At 43.4% G+C, this 22,108-nt stretch overlaps 1 protein-coding gene across 3 annotated transcripts in view; it reads right to left on the bottom strand.

The window, feature by feature from the left end:
- Nucleotides 1–19,104, bottom strand: part of ccdc85ca (coiled-coil domain containing 85C, a) — a 254,322-nt gene extending 235,218 nt beyond the window's left edge. For all 3 annotated transcript variants that reach the window (XR_007248276.2, XM_048537710.2, XM_048537712.2), the window contains exon 1: nt 17,497–19,104. Coding sequence is in view for 2 of the 3 variants with exons in the window: in XM_048537710.2 (XP_048393667.1) it covers nt 17,497–18,196 (700 nt within the window). In the remaining variant the exon portion in view is untranslated. The remainder of the gene's footprint in view (nt 1–17,496) is intronic.
- Between the last annotated feature and the right edge of the window lie 3,004 nt (nt 19,105–22,108).

Genomic DNA, 22,108 nt, shown 5'->3' with positions numbered 1-22,108 from the left:
AAAAAAAGTTGCCCCTCCTATCCTATTTTTAATCTTTATCTTCTCACCTTAAAAATATGTCCCCTAGTTTTGAACTCCCCTACCCTCAGGAAAAGACTTTGTCATTCACCTTATCTATACCCCTCAATGATTTATTGAGGTTTGTAAGGTCACCCCTCAACCAGCATCACCTCCAAGCTGTGAACTGAAGATATCAGACTCGCACCTCATGTTACTTTACCCCTGTAATTTGGCCTACCACTTCTTGGTCTTTTCTACTTATTCAGGTTTGAAGAAGATCGCTAAAGATATCCCTTATACTTGTCTGCTTCCCTTTAAATTTCACTTACGTGCCAAGCTATTCCAGTCATGCAAACACCCCTCACTTTCCCAAATGACACCTTTTAACTGTGGATGCATGCTTTCGTTTGAGATTGTTTAAAGCCTGCCAAGAGATAGTCTGGCAGTAGACAAAACCAATGACATCAGATCAGATAAGATTATGTCAATTCTTTCAGATTAATAAATGTTCTTATTGTCAATTGTTTGAAGAAGATTCTGAAAACCTATGTACCAACTTTATCATTCTAGCCTTGAAATTAGAACATAAAGATACACGACTAATAATCAAATGCAACAATTTTCCTGACCATATTAGCGATCATGTTCCATGCCAGAGTAGTGTTTGTGTTTTACACAACTGAGGACGTGCAATTAAAATTAAGTAGTTTACTGATCCAATCCACGTTCAAGCCAAGTGTAACATATGTGCAATCATCTGTGTATCAAGTGTAAAGTACAATATAGTAAAGGATTATCTTGGAAAGGAGGAGCAGTAAATTATTGTTCCCACAGTGCTCCACTGAAGATTATAAACCCTGCCTGTTTAATGTGCAGTTCTGGCTGGTATAACATTCTCTTTGAGGTTATAATTTTTATAACATAACCATTGTTGCCTAGGAAATGTGTGCATGGTGGCCAGATTAATAGTTTGTTGATATTCACTAAAGGCAAACATTGAAAACAATCCAAAATTTAGCACTGAACAATTGTTAGAACCAATGGGATTTTCCCCAAAGGTCCACACCTTGAAGAATGAAGAATAATCAAAAATGAACACAGTGATAGAATATAAATTGCCAATTCAATAACAGCTCTAACAGGTACCTCAAAAAAAGAGCATGGGATAATCCCAAAATGGGAAAGGAAGTTCATCTTTTGTGGCCACAATGATGCCAAGTCATGGACCAGGCAAAATAAACTGTCCAACGGGCCACTAAGTGCTCAGCTCCACATCCTTACTTCCAAATCTAAACATCGGAGAAGCATAGAGATAATGTTACTGGACTAGAAATAGAAAGGCCTGGAGAAATGAGCATGGATTCAGATCGCTCACTGCAGCTTGAAGAAAGTGAAGTCTGGGATAAAATGTCAGTATCACCATTAACGACAATATAAGCACTGGATAGTTATAAAAACACATTTGATTCACTCGTGTCTTCTGCCCCAATCTTGTCTGGTTGTTGTGTGATAGCAGACGCACAGCAGTGTAGTTGACTCCAAATGTCCCTTGAAATGACCCAGGAAGTCGTTCAGTTGTATGTAGGGCAACAGCTCATCAATAGCATCTCAAGGGTAATTAGTTATAGACAATAAATGCTGCTCTTGCCAGTAAGACTCCCATCACATGAATGAATTAGACCCATTTTTGTCCTCACACTCAGGGTAAACAAGGCCACACACACAACTTGGTACCCTATTCACTTTCAAGTTGAACTTCAAACCTATCCATTTGCCATCAGTAAGCTTATCTAGTCTATATGTGTTACATGGATCGTTGTGTCTGCTAATGCTGAAATCTTACATGAGCCACATTCACCTCAACACAGGTTCTGAGGAAGGGTCATTTGACCCAAAACATTAAATCTGATTTCTCTCCATAGATGCTGCCAGACCTGCTGAGCTTTTCCAGCAACTTCTATTTTCACGTCAAGACAGAGCTTTTCTAATATCACTCTTCCCATTACTTACTTATTAGCACTCCCACATATCCCAGACACAGCTTCCAAATCTCATCTGTGTTCCTCTCATCTGACTCTAAACCTCATTCAACCATTACTCCAACCCTTGTGGTTTTCACTGCCTTTTATTTCGCTAAAGCATGGTATTCACAATATATCTCAATCTACAAATTCTTCAATACATATGCCCACTAATCTCCTGTCCACCATTCTACCCTCAAACCAATACAACAAGTGGTTACATGATGTTATGTTTGTTTGTTTATTACAAATTGACTATCATGTTCAGCTGCAATACAATGGCTGGAGCTCAAATTATTGCAGATGCAAAAATGTATATGCCAGTATAGATTTTCTTTTCCAGCAGCAGAAAGAGATGAAAGAGAATAGAATAACTACAATTTGCAAGTCTCATTTCACTTCACTATTTGCATCTTGACATGACAGAATTCCAAAATCAGGTTTTCTAAATGCAGCAAACACTGTTGGAATTCACTGTAGTAACTGCAATGCAAATTAATGAACATATGTCTACATTGATCCTTGGCAAACTTAAACTTGAAAATTCTTGCAGTCATGATTCTGTCCAGAAGGCACTGGGACATAATGAGGTAGGGTTCTGCAGTCCTCTGGAATCTTCTTCAAGTAAACATTTTTCATAGCGGGGAGGCAATGGCCTAGTGGTATTATCGCTGGACTGTTAATCCAGACACCCAGATAATGTTCAGGGGACCCGGGTTCAAAATCCGTCACAGCACATGGTTGAATATGAATTTGATAAAATGCGTGGAATTAAAAGTCTAATGATGACCAAGAATCCATTACCAATTGTTGGAAAAACCCATCTGGTTCACTAATGCCCTTTGGGGAAGGAAACTGCCATCCTTACCTGGTCTGGCCTACGTGTGACTCCAGACCAACAGCAATGTGACTGACTTTATAAACTGCCCTCTGGGCAATTAGGGATGGGCAATAAATGCTGCCTAGCCAGCAACACTCTCATCTGTGACTGAATAAAGGAAAAAATAAACTCTCGACCTTGTGCCATATTGTACAGTTTAGATAAGCCAAGGGAGCTCTCTGGCAATGTAACAGGCTGCGGTGAGGCGTCAGGAGCAGAAGCTAAGCTTATGGCCAAGTGGTCAAAGGCACTAGACCTAAAACGTGTCAGTCCATGCTTTGTTGGTGCCTGGAGAATTTGGGTCCCACTCTAAGACGGCACTTCTGTAGTGTCATAGTGTCCTTACCTTTGAGCCAGGAGGCATGGATTCATATCCCACCTACACCAGAGATAGTTAATAGTACTGCTGAACAGGTTGATTAGACAGCACCTACTTTTACTTGTCTCCTTCAGTTTCGGTAACTGAGATCCCTCGGTCAATTGCAGTGACTGCATTTAACAAAGAACCTGCTGGCTGTGACAAATGACCTGGTCTCTGTGTACCAATTCTGCCAAATTTAAAATACACATTTAGAATAAAACAAAGAACTCTGGTTACATAAATTTGGAAGCATTGTACGAGAATTACTTGCTGACTCAAGAGGTGAAGTCCACAAGCAATCCTAGCAGAGAATGTTGCACAGATCCATCTCTCTTGAATTCAGGGGGTGGCATGAAATGAATTGCTCTTACAGAGCACCAGCACCCACAAAACAGGCCAAACAGGCTCCCTCTGTGATGTAATCATTCAGCAACATAAACACATCAGAATTTTCTACATCTACATTCCATATACGAACAATAATGAAAGGAGACTTATTCTCTTATTCAGATAAGCAAATGAGCCAGGAAATGCTGTTGCAACATTGAAAAGGGTTAAATAGATTGAGCACATAACTGTTGCAGGTGTAATGAGGTCACCAGGTGCTGACAGACTCAAACAGGTGAACACATCCACTTTTGCACTTATATTCCATTTGCTTATCATCTAAATTCCAGCTCCAAAGTTGACTGACCGCATTCCTTACACATGCATTATGTTTCTCTTCTGGTTAACAAATGATATCATTTGTAAGAAATCACCACCTTTTATTTCACTAAAGCATGATATTCACAATATATCTCAATCTACAAATTCTTCAATACATATGCCCACTAGTCTCCTGTCCACCATTCTACCCTCAAACCAATACCACAAGTGGTTACATGATGTTATGTTTGTTTGTATATTACAAATTGACTATCATGTTCATCTGCAATACAATGGCTGGAACTCAAATTATTGCAGACACAAAAATATATATTGCAGTATAGATTTTCTTTTCCAGCAACAGAAAGAAAGAGATGAAAGAGAATAAAATAACTACAGTTCGCAAGACTCATTTCATTTCACTATGTGCATCTTGACATGACACAATTCCGAAATCAGGTTTTCTAAATGCAGCAAACACAGTCGGAATTCACTGTAGTAACTGTAATCTAAATTAATGAACATATGTCTAGATTGATCCTTGGCAAACTTAAACTTGAAAATTCTTGCCTCCACGATTCTCTGCAGAAGGCACTGGGACATAATGAGGTAGGGTTCTGCAGTCCTCTGGTATCCTCTTCAAGTAAACTTCTTCAAGGAAATTTAAAAATACAGTTACATTTCTAATAATGATTCTGCTTTAACTTCACAGTTTAGGGACTAATTTCCCAAATGCATGCACCTGATTGCAAAACTAACTTTCATTTCTTAAGTCCTTCAGTTCTGAGGAAGGGTCACTGGACTCAAAATATTAACTGTCTTTTCTCTCCACAAGATGTACTGTAGTTACAGTGAAGTGACAGTTGCCATTGTCCCAGAAGGCCTTAGGCAGCAGGTGTTACTAGAGAGAAATCACTGTTAATGTTTAACTCCGGGGTTACTTCAGCCAGTACAGTAATTGAACCTAAATAGGAAAGGTTTGGAGGGATATGGGTCAGGAGAGGCAGATGGAACTAGTTTAGTTTGGGATTATGTTCGGCATGGACTGGTTGGATCGAAGGGTCTGTTTCCGTGCTTTATGACTTTGAGTCTATGAGATACTGCCAGACCTGCTGAGTTTTTCCAGCAATTTCTGTTTTTGTTTCAGACTTCCAGCATCCACCTTTTTTTTGTCTTACTTCATCTCTTAAAACCTGAGCAGGTGACTAAGTGCTTTATGGAGCAACTAATGTTTCATTGATCATCCTCAAACAAAATTTAATCCTTATTTTCTTTCTCCTCTTGTCCGTTACTTTCTTTTATCCGTCCTCCAGGCCTCACTCTCTCTCTTTTTATCCATCTTCCACACCCTATGACCTCTCCCGTTTCCCCAAGGGGAAAAGAAGGCAATGGTCTAGTGGCATTATTGCCAAACTTTAATCCAGAAACTCAGCTAATCTTCTGGGGATGCTGGTGTGAATTCCACCCTGGCAGATGGTGGAATTAAAAGTTTACTCTGACTCAACGGTTGACTCTTAACTGCCATCTGGAATGGCCTAGCAAGCCACTCAGTTGTGTCAATCACAATAAAGTCTCAACAAAGAAATGAAACTGGACAGACCACCTGGGAATGAACTAGTCACTGGAAAAGCCAGCAAAAGAAACAGCCCTATCAATCCGCTAACTTCTGGTGGCTAATGCTAAAATAGGGAGAGCTGTCACACAGACTAGTCAAGCAACAACTTAACAGAGTTTAACCACAGACCTATATCTCAATATTGACTCCAGACTCCATAAAATCTCATGGGTTGAGGTTGAACATGGGCAAGGAAACCGGCTGCTGATTACCACGTACTGCCCTCCATTGGCTGATAAATCAGTACCCCTCCATATTGAACAACAGTTAGAGGTAAGGAATGAGCATGGCAAGGGCACAAAATGTATTCTGCACAGAGGATTTCAATGTCCACCATGCAGAGTGGCTCAGCAGCAGTACTACAAATCGAGCTGGTCAGGTCCTAAAGGACACAGCTGCTAGACTGGGTCTGGTAGGTGGTGAGGGAACTAACAAGATGGAAAAACATACTTGTTCATCTTTACCAATCTGCCAGCTGCAGATGCATCTGTCCATGACACTAACGGTAAGAGTGACCATTGCACAGTCCTTATGGAAACGAAGTCCCACCTTCACATTGAGAATAAACTCCAATGTGTTATGTGGCGCTACCACCAGGCTAAATGGGACAGACTTCAAACAGATCTAGCAACTCAAGACTGAGCATCTACGAGGCATATGGCCCATCAACAGCAGCAACATTGTACTCCAGCACAATCTGTAACCTCATGGCCCCGCGTATCACCCACTCAACCATTACCATCAAGCCAGGGTTCAATGGAGAATGCAGCAGGCATGCCAGGAGCAGCACCAGGCTTACCTAAAAATACCTAAAACGAGGTGTCAACCTGGTGAAGCTACCAAACAAGACTACTTCTGTGCTAAACAGCATATGCAACAAGAGATAGAGCAAAGCAATCAGATTTAAGCTCTGCAGTCCTGCCACACACATGACTATGAATGTGATGTACAATTAAACACTTCACTGGAGGAGGTGGAAGCTCCACAAATATCCCCATCCTCAATGACAGCTAAACCCAACACATCAGTGCAAAAGATAAGGCTGAAGCATTCTCAGCAATCTTCAGCCAGAAGTATAGAGTGGATGATCCAACTCGGCATCCTCCAGGGTCCCCAGGATTACAGATGCCAGTCTGCAGCAAATTTGATTCACTCCACATGATACCAAGAAATGGTCAGAGTGATACGACAATGGGCCCTGACAACATTCTGGCAACAGCACTAAAGGCTTGTGCTCCAGACTTGCCTCTCCCCTAGCCAAGCTTTTCCAGTACAGTTACTACACTGGCATCAAACCAATAATGTGGAAGATTGCCCAAATAGTACTGTACACAAAAAAACAACACAGATCCAGTCCTGTGAATTACCACCCCATCAGTATACTCTTGGTCGTCAGTAAAGTGAATGGAAGTGAAAGTAAAGTGATGGAAGGGTTCATCAACAGCACTAATCGAGCAGCACCTGCTCAGCGACGCCGAGTTTGGGTTCCGCCAGGGCCACTCAGTTCCTGATCTCATTACAGCCTTGGTACAAACATGGACAAAAGAGCTGAGTTCTAGAGATGAAGTGACAGTGACAGCCCTTGGTATCAGGAGGCAAAATGTCTGCTGGTGGCATCAAACCTGGCATTTAGCAAGCTGGTCGTGGTTGTTGGAGGTCAATTATCTCAGCACCAGGACATCTCTGCAGGAGTTCCTCAGGGTAGTGTCCTAGGCCCAATCATCAATGACTTTTGCTCCACCATAAGGTCAGAAGGGGGGATGTTCACTGATGATTGCACAATGTCCAGCATCATTCATGACTCCTCAGATACTGAAGGAATCCACATTCAAATGCAACAAGATCTGGACGACATCTAGGCTTGGGCTGACAAATGGCAAGGAACATTTGCGCTATTTAAATACCCGGCAATGACCATCACCAATAATAGACAATCTAACCACCCTCCCTTTGACATTCAATGGTGTTATCATCACTGGATTCCCCACTATCATCATCATAGAGGTTACAATTGACCGGAAACGCAACTGGATTTTCCATATACATACTGTGGTGATAAAAGCAGGTCAGCAACTAGGAATACTGCAGCTAGTAACTCACCTCCTCACTTCCCAAAGCCTGTCCACCATCTACCAGGCACAAGTCAGGAGTGTGATGGAATACTCCCAATTGTCTGATGGGTGCAGGTCCAACAACTCTTAAGAAGCTTGACACTGATCTACAAGGTAGACTGCAGAAATTCACCACGGATCCTCTGGCAGCACCTTCCAAACCAATGTCCTTCTGTCTAGAAGGACAAGGGCAGCAGACATGTGGGAACACCACCACCTGTAAGTTCTCTCCAAGGCACTCACCATCCTGGTTTGGAAATATATCGCCATTCCTTCATTGTTGCTGGGTCAAAATCCTGGAATTCCCTTCCTAAGTGCATTGTGGGTCAAGCTTCAGCACAAGGACTTCAGCAGTTCAAGAAGGCAGCTCACCACTACCATCTGAAGGTCAGACAGAGCTGGGTAATAAATGCTGTCCAGCTAGCAATGCCCGTGAGTGAATTTAAAAAAAACCCTCTGTCCAACTAGCTGTAGATTCAAACTTACAAGACCTCTATGTATATATATATAAAACATATATATTTTACAGCTCTACTAGATAGATCAACAAGAGCAGCAGAGAAATGAGAGCAATTCAACTGTCAGTTCCTCTCTCTCTTCAAAGAGTATACATCCTAACTCTGAACTGTATCATCAACTGCCATGGAGTTAAAACCATAGTGCCCACTCTCCCTCAGGTCGCTATGCAGTTTGTTCAGTTTTGGATTACTTATTACTTTGGTTAGACCCTCAGCATGCAGCTTTTATAGCCGTTATGTCACTCCAATCATTTGGTTTGTCTCCAGCACCACTGTATTTTAAATTTTTTTGTACGATCTCTCTGCCTCATTTATTCAGATTATAGGTCATCCCTTTGCTTGTTATTCAGCTGTTGTCACTTTACTCACACCGTCTGACACTCTTGATCACTTGCAGAGACTATTATTGGGCCTGTTGACACTCCACTCACACCATCTGTATGACCTTTTGATCTCTCTGCCTATAAATTTTGTGCCTGTGTGCTCTCTCTCATCTTGCCTGACAAGGGGCAATGCTCCAAAAGCTTGTAATTTCAAATAAATCTGTTGGACTATAACCTGGTGTCATCTGACTTTGACCACCCCAGTCCAACATCAGCATTTCCACATGATATGTACACTGTATAGACAACAGTGGTCCAGAGATGATAACTCACCATCATTGTTAAAAAAATTCAGCTAGGGGTGAACATTAGGTGCTGGGTCACACGCATCCATGATTTTTTTTAATAAAGATCATCTCCATCATTCCTGGAGAAGTGGTAGAGACCAACTCCCTCAGGCAAGACCCACCAACTAAAGAGCAATCTGTTCTAGTCCTCCCAGACACCTCCTACAACCTGATGCAACCCTTGCAGCCCATTTCCCAACTGCACAAGTTAGGCCAGCTCTGTCAGCACACTTTCAGGATCTGCTGGCTGCACTCCTTCCGCCTCACTTGCAAAAGGTCATTGATCCAGCAGCACAATGGCTCAGAGGCCACTGGCAATACAGCAGGCAGCACCAAATTGTGAACTTTCTGTCAAGCTGAATGAGACTAATACAGTTCAGTAAAATGTAACTGGTGTGTTGATGCAAATCACAACAACCAGCAGATTCTCAACTGTTGAGTCAACAACACAAATCCACCACAGACCACCCCTGCCAAGCTTTGTAATGATGCCAGCAGTTTTTTTTCCTCTGGGTTTCAATGCAACACTGTCGACTCAAGTACAATAACCCTCCTTTAAACCCACAGTCCAGAAAATTGTTATATGTATATGTAACAGGATACAAAGAGTGAGCAAATAATAGCTATGTCTCAACAAGTTAATAAAGTTAATGAAGTAATGAGGTTATACCATCAATATCAACTTTGAAAGGACCCATCACTTCTATGGAGGATAACAGTAATTAAACCAGATGAGTTTGTTTTCCCAATACACTGGTAGTTGAATATGCCCGATGTAATCCTGGGATAAACAGGATAAGATTAAAGGAAACAGGCTGATAAGATCATAGTCTTTTGGCTCAGATAACCATTCCACAAATAAAATAACAGCAAATGTAGCAAAAATCCATTAACTGCACATCTAACAATCATCAGGCCATCGGAAACTTCCATTTAAATGAAAGAGAAATTAGAATCCATTTTAAATAAATAATAGGCACACTTTCTCTGAGTTTTGATTCAACAATGAAGTGGACAGATTTCATGTTTGTAAGGACAAACATGACAAATCAGTCAACACCAAGATCATGTGTTCCTGCTGCTGTTAAAATTGAGGGTACTAGAAAGACTATGGAAACATGCAGTAATATTTAACCCTCTAGATTTGCTGAGTAGAAATTATCAGGAAAGGTTCTTCACATTTTCCACAGTGAAATATGCATCACTCAAAATGCCAGCTAGACAATTTCACTTTAAGAATATAAATCATACTTCATATCTTAATTTGGTTTCCCTAACAGCCCACTCCAGCGGTCTTGCCTCATGTATATCAGGTAACTCCCCTGCTTTATAACCAACTACAAGTGCTGCCATCCTCTGATTCTGGCCTCATGCACGTCCCTTATTTTAGTTATTTCATTGGAGCCAGCTATGCCTTCGGGCTGCCAGCCAGGAACTCCTTCCCCAAGTTACAACATACCACTCACCCACCACAACCTCTTTAAAAATTCCTCAACATCCAAGTCTTCGACCAAGCTTTTGGTCGGCTTTCTTAATATTTCCATTAGATGGTTAAGTCTACAACTTTGGTAGAAACACCTCCTATGGAATTGCAGCATGGTCAAAGATGCTACATAAATGCTCGGTGTAAAATGAAAAGAAATGTCAACTGTCTGTTCCCTTGTATCTTCGTCATTGAAGGGGTAATGGAGGAAACAAACTAAAGTCATGGCAAGGGTTCAATTCTCTCCTCATTCAAGGTTTAAAAAGAATAGGAAACATGACTTCAGAACTGTGACTAATATTTCCTTTCACTAATACAGGGTGAGAGAGGTCAGACATAGTTCACAATTGGCCAGTTTCTGAGACTGGCACTATTTGCATTCTCCGGTCAACTAAAAAGAGCTGTGGCATTATTTTGAAGAGGAGCAGGGGCAATATCCCCAGTGCATTGAACAATGTCTATTCTTCTGCAGATAAAATACAGATTACCTGGCCATTATCAAATTACAAACTGGTTGCACTACTTTCTATACAATAATATAATGATCATACTTCAAAAGAAGTTCATTGGTTGCAAAGCTCTTAGAGAAGTCCAATTGCCTTAAAAGACATCATAAAAATGCAAATCTTCCTTTTATTTCCCTTGATCTTTAAGAGCTATCTGACCAACTATTCTGGTACTGTCAGAACTGATCACTCCATAAATCAATACCATCACATTGCATACAGCAGCATGTCCTGCAGCCCATAACTTTCAAAATGCAGTAATTTATAATTAAGGAACCACTATCTTCAAAGTGAGAACAAAACTACTGCATGTCAGTTGTGATATTGTGTGCATTTTATGCACAATTCAATCAATTCTGCAACCATGTTACTTTCAAAAGCGTATCCCAATTAAGAAACTAAGACTCCCCTGGAATATATTACAATCTAGTTGTTCATAAGATACAGAAATAGAATTTACAGCCCCTCAAACATGCTCCATTATTCAATACAATCATGACTGATGATTAATCTTAATTCCACTTTCCCTCCCACTGCCATATCCCTCAGTATGGGTAACGGTCCTGAAACTCTCTGATGAAGGGTCTAGGCCCGAAACGTCTGCTTTTGTGCTCCTGAGATGCTGCTGGGCCTGCTGTGTTCATCCAGCCTCACATTTTATTATCCTGAAACTTGAACTGTTTTTCTCTCTCAACAGACGCTTCTTAGTCTGGATACATCCTACATGTTCTCTTCAAATTTTCATTGTAGAACTGTTCTTTTTTTTAAATTAAGGTGTCACTGACCAGGTAGTAATTATTGCCCATCCCTAACTGCCCAGACGGCAATTAAGAGTCAACCACATTGCTGTGGTTTTGGAGCCATATGTAGACCAGGCAAGGTAAGCACAGCAGTTTCCTTCCCTAAAGGACATCAGTGAACTAGGTATTTTAATTCCTGATGTTTTTATTTGAATTCAAATTCCACCATCAGCCACGGCGGGATTTGATCCCAGGTCCATCAGATATTACCTGGGTCTCTGTGTTGACTGTCCTGCCATCATACCACTAGGCCTCCCCAACAGGGTTTAATTCACAAATGGTATTTCAGAAATTAAATTTGTCAAGAAGTTCTTACGAGATGCTTGAAAAACTGAATACAATTCAAAGCTCCATTCAGCAATTTTTAAAAAAGCAACATTATGATTCAGGAATCCTGTATTTTAAAAAGAACAATTTGACATGGAAAATTTATTGGTTGCTTTGACACCGAAAGGAAACAAAACCATCAAATAAAAAAAAGAGTGAGATAACACAGTGTGGAGCTGGAGGAACACAGCAGGCCAGGCAGCATCAGAGGAGCAGGAAAGCTGACGTTTCGGGTTGGGATCCATCTTCAGAAATGGGGAGGGGAAGGAGGCTCTGAAATAAAATGGGTGGTTTGGTTTGCTGCTTCATTCCAGATGTCAACACATCTGTTTTATGCTTCCAGAATCTGAATTGGTAGTTCTAACGCAGAATTCTCAAAAAGAACTTCACTTAGGCCCATAGTTCCATCAGGCAAAGTTAGAGATTGTTGTCTTTTCCCACACTGATTCAGGGCAGCGCACGAACCTCACACATGCTATTACTGCAAAACTTCTGAAATGATCTGCTGCACCCATTGAGATTTGGTCTTCCTGCATCTGTCCCAGTAATTATAAGACACACAAGGCTTTTCGACAGCAATATTCAAAAGGTTCTGTCATACCAAACAAACCATGAAAATGGGGCGATAACACAGTGTGAAGCTGGATGAACACAGCAGGCCAAGCAGCATCAGAGGAGCAGGAAAGCTGACGTTTCGGGCCTAGACCCTTCATCAGAAATGGGGAGAGGAAGGGGATTCTGAAATAAGTAAGGAGGCAGGGGGAGGCAGATTGAAGATGGGTAAATGAGAAGATAGAGTGAGAGGAGACAGACAGGTCAAAGAAGCGGGGTTGGGGCCAGTGAAGGTGAATGTTGGTGGGGAGTTAGGGAGGGGATAGATTGGTCCAAGGAGGATGGACAGGTCAAGGAGGCGGGATGAGGTTAGTGGGTAGGAGATGGTGCATTTGGCAGATGATTTTTTTTTCTTAATACTACTTTTCATCCCTTTCCTGGTCAATTTCTGAGCACTTGGAGGAAAGGCTATAGAAAGTGGCTAAAGGAAAGTCAGAAAGAAATATTAATTGGCACTGAAATCAAATGTAAATCTAGGAACACCTTTTTGTCAAAGGAACATGGGACACAATTAGCTGCTTCAGTCAAATGGCTGGAGTATGAAATTTTAACTGCAAATTCTACCCACTAGAGTCAAACAGCACGGAAACAGACCCTTTGGCCCAAATCATCCACGCCGACCAGGTTTCCTGCACTAAACTAGTCCCATTAGCCTGCATTTGCCCCATGTCTCTCTAAACGTTTTTGAAATAACCCCACAGTGGGCAGTATCCTGACACAAAGTCACCCTTTATTTACATGTGGACAGTCTTTAACACTGATCCAGCTCCCTCAGAGCCAGCTCTTAGAGTGAACAGGATGTCCTACACTCCTATGTAAACTGTCTCTCTCGCTTAGTGGAGTCTTGTTTCTGGCTCTGACACTTCTGATGCTGTTTCACCACCCCACCCCAAGTTCCAAGAAGATCAGATTTAACCTGGTGCACACTCTTCTCCCCATAGTTGCACGAAGGGTGGTCCTATAATCAAATAAGAACCGTGACAGTTTGATATCCAGTGAAGTTGTAAGCTGTTTCTTTATGCCTGCCTTTAAAGTTTGGTCCGGTCTTCCTGCCAAACCATTGAATGATGGATAGCATGAAGCTGTCCTTACATGTCGAATACCACTTGTGTTTAGGAAATACTCATATTCCCTGCTGGTAAACGATGGCCTGTTATCTGTGACTAACACTTCCAGAATTCTGTGTATTGCAAAAGACGTGCGTAGTTTTTATATCTTTGCCCCTGTGTTGTATGAATGAAACTCTATGCATGTCCAACCGCTTTATTAGGTATCCACAATAATTAAGAACATTGAGCCCATAAAAGGACCTGAATAATTGATGTGTATCTGAGTCTAGGCCATTCCCATGAAAGTGGGAGAGCTGCTGGTGGTAATTTTTATCCTTGTTGACACTCTGGGCACTGCCCGACCAACACAGCCACCAGACACAACTTCTTGTCAACATCTTAATTTTGGAGACCTCTGGATGACCATGGAGGAGTTCGACCAGGCAGCAACCTTTGCTTGGGACGTTCACTCTTACTCCCTGTAATAATATGCCATCCTCTACTTTGGCTGGAAATGTGTCCAGAAAATTTACATAGAGTAATTTACATAGAACATTACAGCACAATTCAGACCCTTCGGCCCTCGATGTTGTGCCGACCTGTCATACCGATCTCAAGCCCATCTAACCTACACTATTCCATGTATGTCCATATGCTTGTCTAATGACGACTTAAATGTACCTGAAGTTGGCAAATCTACTACCGTTGTAGTTCTGGTGGCTGTATGATCAGTGGTGTATCTGCCAGTCGGAGGGGGCTCAATGCATTCGCACTTGCTACTTAACCTCCCAGAAGGTGTTCCAAGTTGTAATTACATGCACTTAAAATTAGAGCCCATTACTGAATTTGACCTGTAGCCATGGACAGCACTGCCCTGTCCTCTTCAAATGGGCCGAGTAGGGGTTTGTGGTCCATTATTATTAAAAATTTACATCCGTAAAAGGTATTTGTGGAACTTCCTGGCTCCTTCTCTATCTGGGCATATTGACATCCTGAATGCATATGCTATTGGACGTTCCTTTCCACTGGACCATCTATGAGCTAATCGTACCTTAATGCCATACCAGATCTCACTTGGGATCACTCTGTCAACACCTTAGAAGATGATACTTGTTTCTTCACTTCCCTGAAAGCTATGGCTTGGCTACGCAACCACTTCCACGGCTGACCCTTTTTAAACAGTTGATGCAAAGGTGCCAGGATGAAGGCCACACTACGTATGAACTATCTGTAATATTTCATCAGCCTAAGCAAAGACCTAAGCTCAGATACAGACACGGGAGCTGAGGCATCTTTGACCACACTCACTTTTTCTTCCAACAGGTGTAACCTGGTCTTGTTGATTCTATAGGCCAAGGAGGTCCCTTGGGGTGCCTGAAACAGACATTTTCTCTTCTAAGGTATATGCACACCTGGGAGAAACATCGAAGGGTTATGTCCAAGTTCTCCAAGTGCTCCTTATTGGTTCTCCTTGTTATTCGCACAACATCTGAATAAATAGAACCTGCTGAAAATAACAGCATGATGGAAGCAATGCTTATCCTAACTCAAAGATGACTATTGCGAGTGAGTTTCTTCAGGAGGTGCTTTACTCTCATCACCACTGAAATAACTCCATAGAGGCAGGTATCCTGGCACCAAGTCACCCTTTATTTACGTATGGAGATACCCTTAGAACATAGAACATAGAACAGTACAGCACAGAACAGGCCCTTCAGCCCACAATGTTGTGCCGACCATTGATCCTCATGTATGCACCCTCAAATTTCTGTGACCGTATGCATGTCCAGCAGTCTCTTAAATGACCCCAGTGACCTTGCTTCCACAACTGCTGCTGGCAACGCATTCCATGCTCTCACAACTCTCTGTGTAAAGAACCCGCCTCTGACATCCCCTCTATACTTTCCTCCAACCAGCTTAAAACTATGACCCCTCGTGCTAGCCATTTCTGCCCTGGGAAATAGTCTCTGGCTATCAACTCTATCTATGCCTCTCATTATCTTGTATACCTCAATTAGGTCCCCTCTCCTCCTCCTTTTCTCCAATGAAAAGAGACCGAGCTCAGTCAACCTCTCTTCATAAGATAAGCCCTCCAGTCCAGGCAGCATCCTGGTAAACCTCCTCTGAACCCTCTCCAAAGCATCCACATCTTTCCTGTAATAGGGCGCCCAGAACTGGACGCAGTATTCCAAGTGCGGTCTAACCAAAGTTTTATAGAGCTACAACAAGATCTCACGACTAAATTCTCTCAGGGCCAGCTCTTAAGACTGCCAGGATGTCTGACACTCTTCTTTTTATATGTTTGCCAGGGCTCCCTGATTTGATCAGATTATCAGCTCCAGTCAGGGAACTCATATTCTATGAGGTCCAATTGGCTTACCTTGTTCCAATAACTACCACTCTCCTATTCACGCCGCTGTGTAAATGTCTTTTAACTGTTGCAGTTGTACTCCCCGCTTACCGCTTTCTCTGGTTGCTTGTTCCATATATGCACCGCCCTCTGTGTGAAAAAGTTGCCCCACAGATCCGTTTTAAACCTTTCCCCTCTCACCTGAAACCCTCTGGTTTTGGGCTCTCCAACCATGGGGAAAACACCTGGGATATTTACTTTATCTCTGCCCTTCATGATTTTTTAGACCTCTATAAGATCATCCCTCGGCGTGCTATGTTCCAGAGAAAAATGTCCCAGGTTACCAGCCTCTCCTTATAACTCAAACCTTCCATACCCAAGCCTCTCCTTATAACTCAAACCTTCCATACCCAAGCCTCTCCTTATAATCCAAACCACCCAGTCTGGGTAATATTCTTGTAAATCTTTTTGCACCCTTTCCTTTTTAATAACATCCTTCCTATAACAGGGTGACCAGAATTGTAAGGCAATACTCCAAAGCAACCTTACCAATGTCTTGCACAGCAATAAAATGACATCCCAACTAAGGCTCAGTGCTTCATCAGGCCAACCACATAATGTTAAGGAACTTTTAAATCAACTTTAGTCTGGAATGGGCTGGCCACAAAGTCCACCTGGCAACATTAACAACAAACTCAAAATGCTGGAGAAACTCAGGTCTGGAAGCATCTGTGAGGATAAAGCCAAGTTATCATTTCTTGTAAAGGGTCACCCGACTGAAAATGTTTTCTCTGCTTTCGGTCCACAGATGCTGCCAGACCTGATGAGATTTTCGGGCAATTTCTGATTTCCAGCACCCACGGTTTTTATAGAATAATTTTTTTTGGCAACTTTAATATGTACATTTCAATTTCACGCATGGTGTGCTGTCAAACTTTCCATCCCTTAACTCCATCCACACTTCCCAATGCTTCGGAAGGGCAACCAACGTCGATGACCCGTCCCAGCCCAGTTAGAGGTCCAACCTCTACTGCGGGCAGACCTTGAAACACCTGGTATCAACAGGCTCAAGAACAGCTTCTTCTCCACTGTTAGTAGGCTTCTGAATGGACCTCTCAAATTTCAAATCTAATGCTGATCTTGCTTTTGGCGCACCATCTTTGCAGCTGAGCGTATGTGGCAAATAAGGGTTAATTCTAATGCTAATTCTAAAAGAAAAATCCAATTCCTCGCTCTGTTCAATCACCCTATGATCTCTCTACGTTATGACCTGCATGCAAAAGAAAACTTTCACTAAGGTTAAGTGCAGGTGAATAATAAATCAAGACAAAATAGCATATCAGCAGGAAATGTATGGGGGGGGGGGCTATTGAAAAGTTGAAAATGTGGCCGCTTATCACCCAAATCCAGGCAACAATAAAACTCCAAAGCTTGGTCCCTGGTTGAACTTTTAGTAAAGATACAAACAGGATGGAGCGTTGACATTAAAAAAGGGGGTACAGGTTGCAGGGACAAATGCTAATGTGTTAAAGGAACGGGACTTACCATTCAGTCCGTTGGGGATGCTCCTATGATGGGGGGCTCCCGAGAGGTCATCGGTGGACCTTGCGACGGGGGCAGGGCCCTTGTCCCCAGCCTTGTGGTGCTGATGGTGGTGGTCCGGGCTGCCGGCACTGCCTGCGCTGGACGTACTGCTGCCGTCTCCCACGTCCCTGGTGGCCGAGCCCCCATTCAGTTGGATCAGGCTGCTCTGGCTGTCGATGGAGTTGCGGCTGCCGGCGCCGTGCCGCTCGTCGTCCAGCATGAGGGCGATCTCTCTGAGCTCCCGGTTGTCCTGGAGTAGCGCCTCTTGCTTGGCTTCCAGCTCCCGCAGCTTGTGCTGCGAGGCGCTCACCTCCTTCCAGACGGCGGCCGCGGCGAAGCGGCCGAAGCGCTGCCACTCGCGGGCCAGCCTCTTGCCCTTCTGCCGGTCGTCGTCCAGGAAGCAGCAGAGCTCGCGGAGCTCGTGGTTGTCGTCCTGGAGCCGCTGGTTGATGTCCTTCAGGCCGCGGATCTCGTGCAGGTGGAGCTGCAGCCGCCGGTTCACGTCCTTGATCAGGTTGCCGTGCTCTAGCATCAGGCTAATCCTCTCCTGCTCGCTCTTCCTCAGCCTCCTCACCAGCTCCGCTTTACCCCATTTCACCAACTCCTCGTCCGGGATCTTGCTCAGGTCCTCCCTGGAGCCGTCCGGCGAATTTTTCGCCATGATCGCCCCAGAAGCAAAATCAGTCCCGATAATTTGCAACTAAAATCGGCTCCCAATAATTTGCAATCAAAACTGACTCCCAATAATCTCGGTATTATAAACCCTTCACTTTGCAAACCTCCTCCTGTTGGAACAGCACCAGCTCATGTTTGACCCTGATCAAAAATACACTCTCCTCCACCTTTTCCCTCCTACTTGGGCAGTCACTTTTATCTTTAGGCAGAGGTGGAATGGTTTCCCCAACTGTCTAGTAGAATGTCTGCCCCTGTCTGTGTGTGTGTGTGTGTGTGTGTGTCTGACAAGGCACGAAAGACTTCAATAAAAACGATCTCAGTTTCCCAGCTCAGTTCCAGCGTCGGTCTGTTTTATTCAGCGGGTCGGGGGGGGGGGGGAGCCTTTTTCCTGACCGGCAGTGCAGTGCTCAGATTTCCGGCCTGCCTGCGGTTGGCTCTTCAAACACAAACACACCGTGATGTCAAACCGGTTTGTCATTCTGTTTTCTGCGGGGAGAGGAGAAGCGAGCGGCGCATTTCTGTCGGAAAAGGGAAATCCTGTCGAACATGGGGCGGGATGATAGTCTACCTTCTCTCCCTCTCTGCCTTATTCACGCCCCAAGATCCACATTCACTCCCTGTCGGATGCACACAAAAGTGCAACTGGTTCCTACAAACCCGATACCCGGTACACAAAGAACTTTCGCTTCTCTGCACTCACATTCTCTCTCTACTCCCAGGAGAGCAGCTGCCACGGAATGATGGTGCAAATTATTCCACACTCCCACCGCGGGGTCCAATCGAAGCGAAGGCAAACGGAATTAAAAAGCAGGTAGCTAGAGGCTTGTGTGTCACGGACACATGCACAGGTCGAGCCTCCACGGCACAGGCTACGCTTTATCACGTGAGGCTAGAAGTTTACATACGATTGTATCACCTATGGGCTCACAGCCTTCCCTACCTGGGAGCAGACACCACTTTCCAGTCAGTTGTGTAATACAACATTCCAAGGTTCACGACTGGCTTATGAGGCACTCACTAAAGCCTGGGGAAGGTGGGCATTGCTAAGGTCTGTCACAAAAAAAAACATGAGGAGGAAACAAAACAAAAATTGGCGGAAAAGCTCGGCAGCTCTGGCAGCATCTGTGCAGAGAAATCAGACCTAACGTTTCGGGTCCGGTGACCCCTTCCTCAGTTCTGTTTTTATTTCTGATTTACAGACGCCACAGTTCTTTTCAGTTTTTTTTTTCATAAAACATGAGAGTGCTGTTTCATTTCCACACACCCTGGTAGCCTAAATGGGAATGTAAGTAATTTCCTTCCGTGTTTAGAATATGCCTTTTTTTGTTGCAACTGCATTAAAGCTTGAATGAGGAATGTCGAAATTCCAATGTATTTTCTGCAAAGTCCGTACGGAACCGTTTCTTGAGGAAAAGAACTGCGGATTCTGGAAATCAGAAACAAAAACAGAAATTGCGAGGAAAACTCAAAGCTATGGTAGGATCTATGGAGAGAAAACAGTTCGAGCCCAGTGACTTTCTGAGTTTTCCCAGCAATTTCTCTTTCTATGTATTTGTCTTCACTTATAGATTAGATCATGTATGAATATTTTTGCAGAAGAAACTCAGCAGGTCTGGCAACATCTGTGGAGAAAGAGCAGAGTTAATGTTCCCGGCCCAGTGACCCTTCCTCAGAACAATTGTGTGTCTGATGTAGATTAAAGCTTGGAAGGGTGTAAGAAGCAGATTCAGTTCAATTCGATATATACCTGAGAGAAATAAATAGAGCCGTTGTCTGCTGGTTATCACAGAGAAATTAAAGTGGGCGATATTACTTGGGAACCAATTCTCTACTGATGTACAATTTTAAACTCAACCAGCAATTATTTACCAAGGTCTATTTGTTTGTTAAGTTCGAGGTCATGCAGTTCAATGATCATTTTATATCTTTGGGAAGACTGAAACCCTGCGGGGAGGTAAGAGGCTGTAACTGACACGACGAGCCTGTCTGTCGCGCTCTCTCTCCACGCCCCCACCCCCTTCCTTTCAACGTTGTCCTGTTCACTTCTTGAGTCGTGTTTCCTGCAGTTACAAGAAAGGAAATGGTGTGAATAGAAACCGCGCAACCCCCCCCCCCTTCCCCAATCAACAGCATTCTGCGTTACATAATGCAGTTTCGACTTGAGATCTTTGAAACTTTTTGTACAAAGATTGGGGAGGCGAGGGTGTCCGGTCTGACCATTTCATTTCGAGCTGTTGCTTGGGGATTATTTGCTTCATTTTTGGATGGTGTGTCATATGTTTGTGTCCAAAATTTCACCCACACCCCCAGGAGTTCGGGCCGGTTCCCCTCCATGCAAGACACATGTGTTTTCACCAGTCTCTATATTGAAGAATTTCAAACTGGGGGATACCATTCCCCTATTCGGAGTCACCGGACCCGAAACGTTAACTCTGTATTTTCCTTCACAGATGCTGCCAGATCTGCCGCGCTTTGCCAGATTTTGTTCCCATTCCCCTATTATCTGCTACTGGAATGTGCTTCAACATAGTTTTACTTCAGATGAGTTTCGTGGGAGGTGATTGAAAAGCGCACAGCCCAGAACACAATGGGGAGAATCCCATTCGCGGATCCAAATGCGATATCAGGCCAGGATTTGAGCTGGCACTTGTTTTGCACCTAAAGATTTAACCTCAGCGACGATGTGGAACGCACCGGGCCCCAGATCGAGAGGAATTGAATAACCATTAGATTCGGTCCAGCTCCATACGGTTCGCAAAGGGAAAGCGCGGAAACACTGAGCGGGATGGTCACTTTTTACACCATGATTCCTTGCCGGAATTGGACAGAACGAATGGGAGGCCGGAAAATGGTAAATGCACAGCTCAGGGAGTTGTCATGTTTCTCCATCACATCCACGCAGACGATCTCATTATTCTGTCCAGTTGTCTGGCTTTGATCGAATCTCCGGATCATACTTAAGAATTTGACAACATTTTTTCGTGCTGCAACAAATCCTACAATGTCAAAATTCCAACAGAGATAATCATTATCCTGGCAGCACAGATCTGCCTTGTTAGAATGCCCATTTAAAAGATAATTTCAGACGCAAAGTAAACTTCAGTTTCAGTGTCCTAGACAGCGGACATGATAGACTTTTACCCAGATTCCACTTCGGTAAAGATTACAGTAATTTTTTTCCGTTATGTGGGAAATGGTCATTTAAGAATTAGGCTTTCTTCATTCTTAAAGCCACCGCCTGGCCATTGTTTTCAATTTCCTGTCACACACCTGCAGCTGTTAGTTTGCTGACTGATCCTCCGCCTCAGATAACGCTTGGCTAGAGAAATACATTAGCCCTTCTCTAGCCTCTTTGCTCCTTCCTGCATAGTACCCATCATCAGTCTGTCAAGTCCAAAGGTTGTAACTTCAGGCATGTTTGATACAGAAACTAAAAAAAAATTGCTGGAGAAACTCAGCAGTCCTTGCAGCATCTTTGTGGAGAAAGCAGAGTTAATGTTTCAAGGCAGGTGACTCTTCTTTGGAATTGATAGCAGCTAGGGAAAAGTGGTATTTATGCCAAAGATGATATGGGTGGGTGAGCAGATGGGTGGAGATGGAATCCAGAAAAACGGAGATAAAAGGGGAATGCAAATGTGTGGATTATTGATAGTAAACCAGGATACAGGTCTGTTTTAGGCATTATCATTAGATCAAATCCAACCCCATTAACATTAGAGATAATGGGAACTGCAGATGCTGGAGAATCCAAAATAACAAAGTGTGGAGCTGGATGAACACAGCAGGCCAAGCAGCATCTCAGGTGCACAAAAGCTGACGTTTCAGGCCTAGGCCCTTCATCAGAGAGGGGGATGGGGTGAGGGTTCTGGAATAAATAGGGAGAGAGGGGGAGGCAGAC

This window comes from Stegostoma tigrinum, chromosome 10 (assembly GCF_030684315.1).
Source record: "Stegostoma tigrinum isolate sSteTig4 chromosome 10, sSteTig4.hap1, whole genome shotgun sequence".
Taxonomy (NCBI): domain Eukaryota; kingdom Metazoa; phylum Chordata; class Chondrichthyes; order Orectolobiformes; family Stegostomatidae; genus Stegostoma; species Stegostoma tigrinum.
The sequence above is the reverse complement of the archived record's forward strand: the minus strand, read 5'-3'. Positions and strand labels throughout refer to the sequence as shown.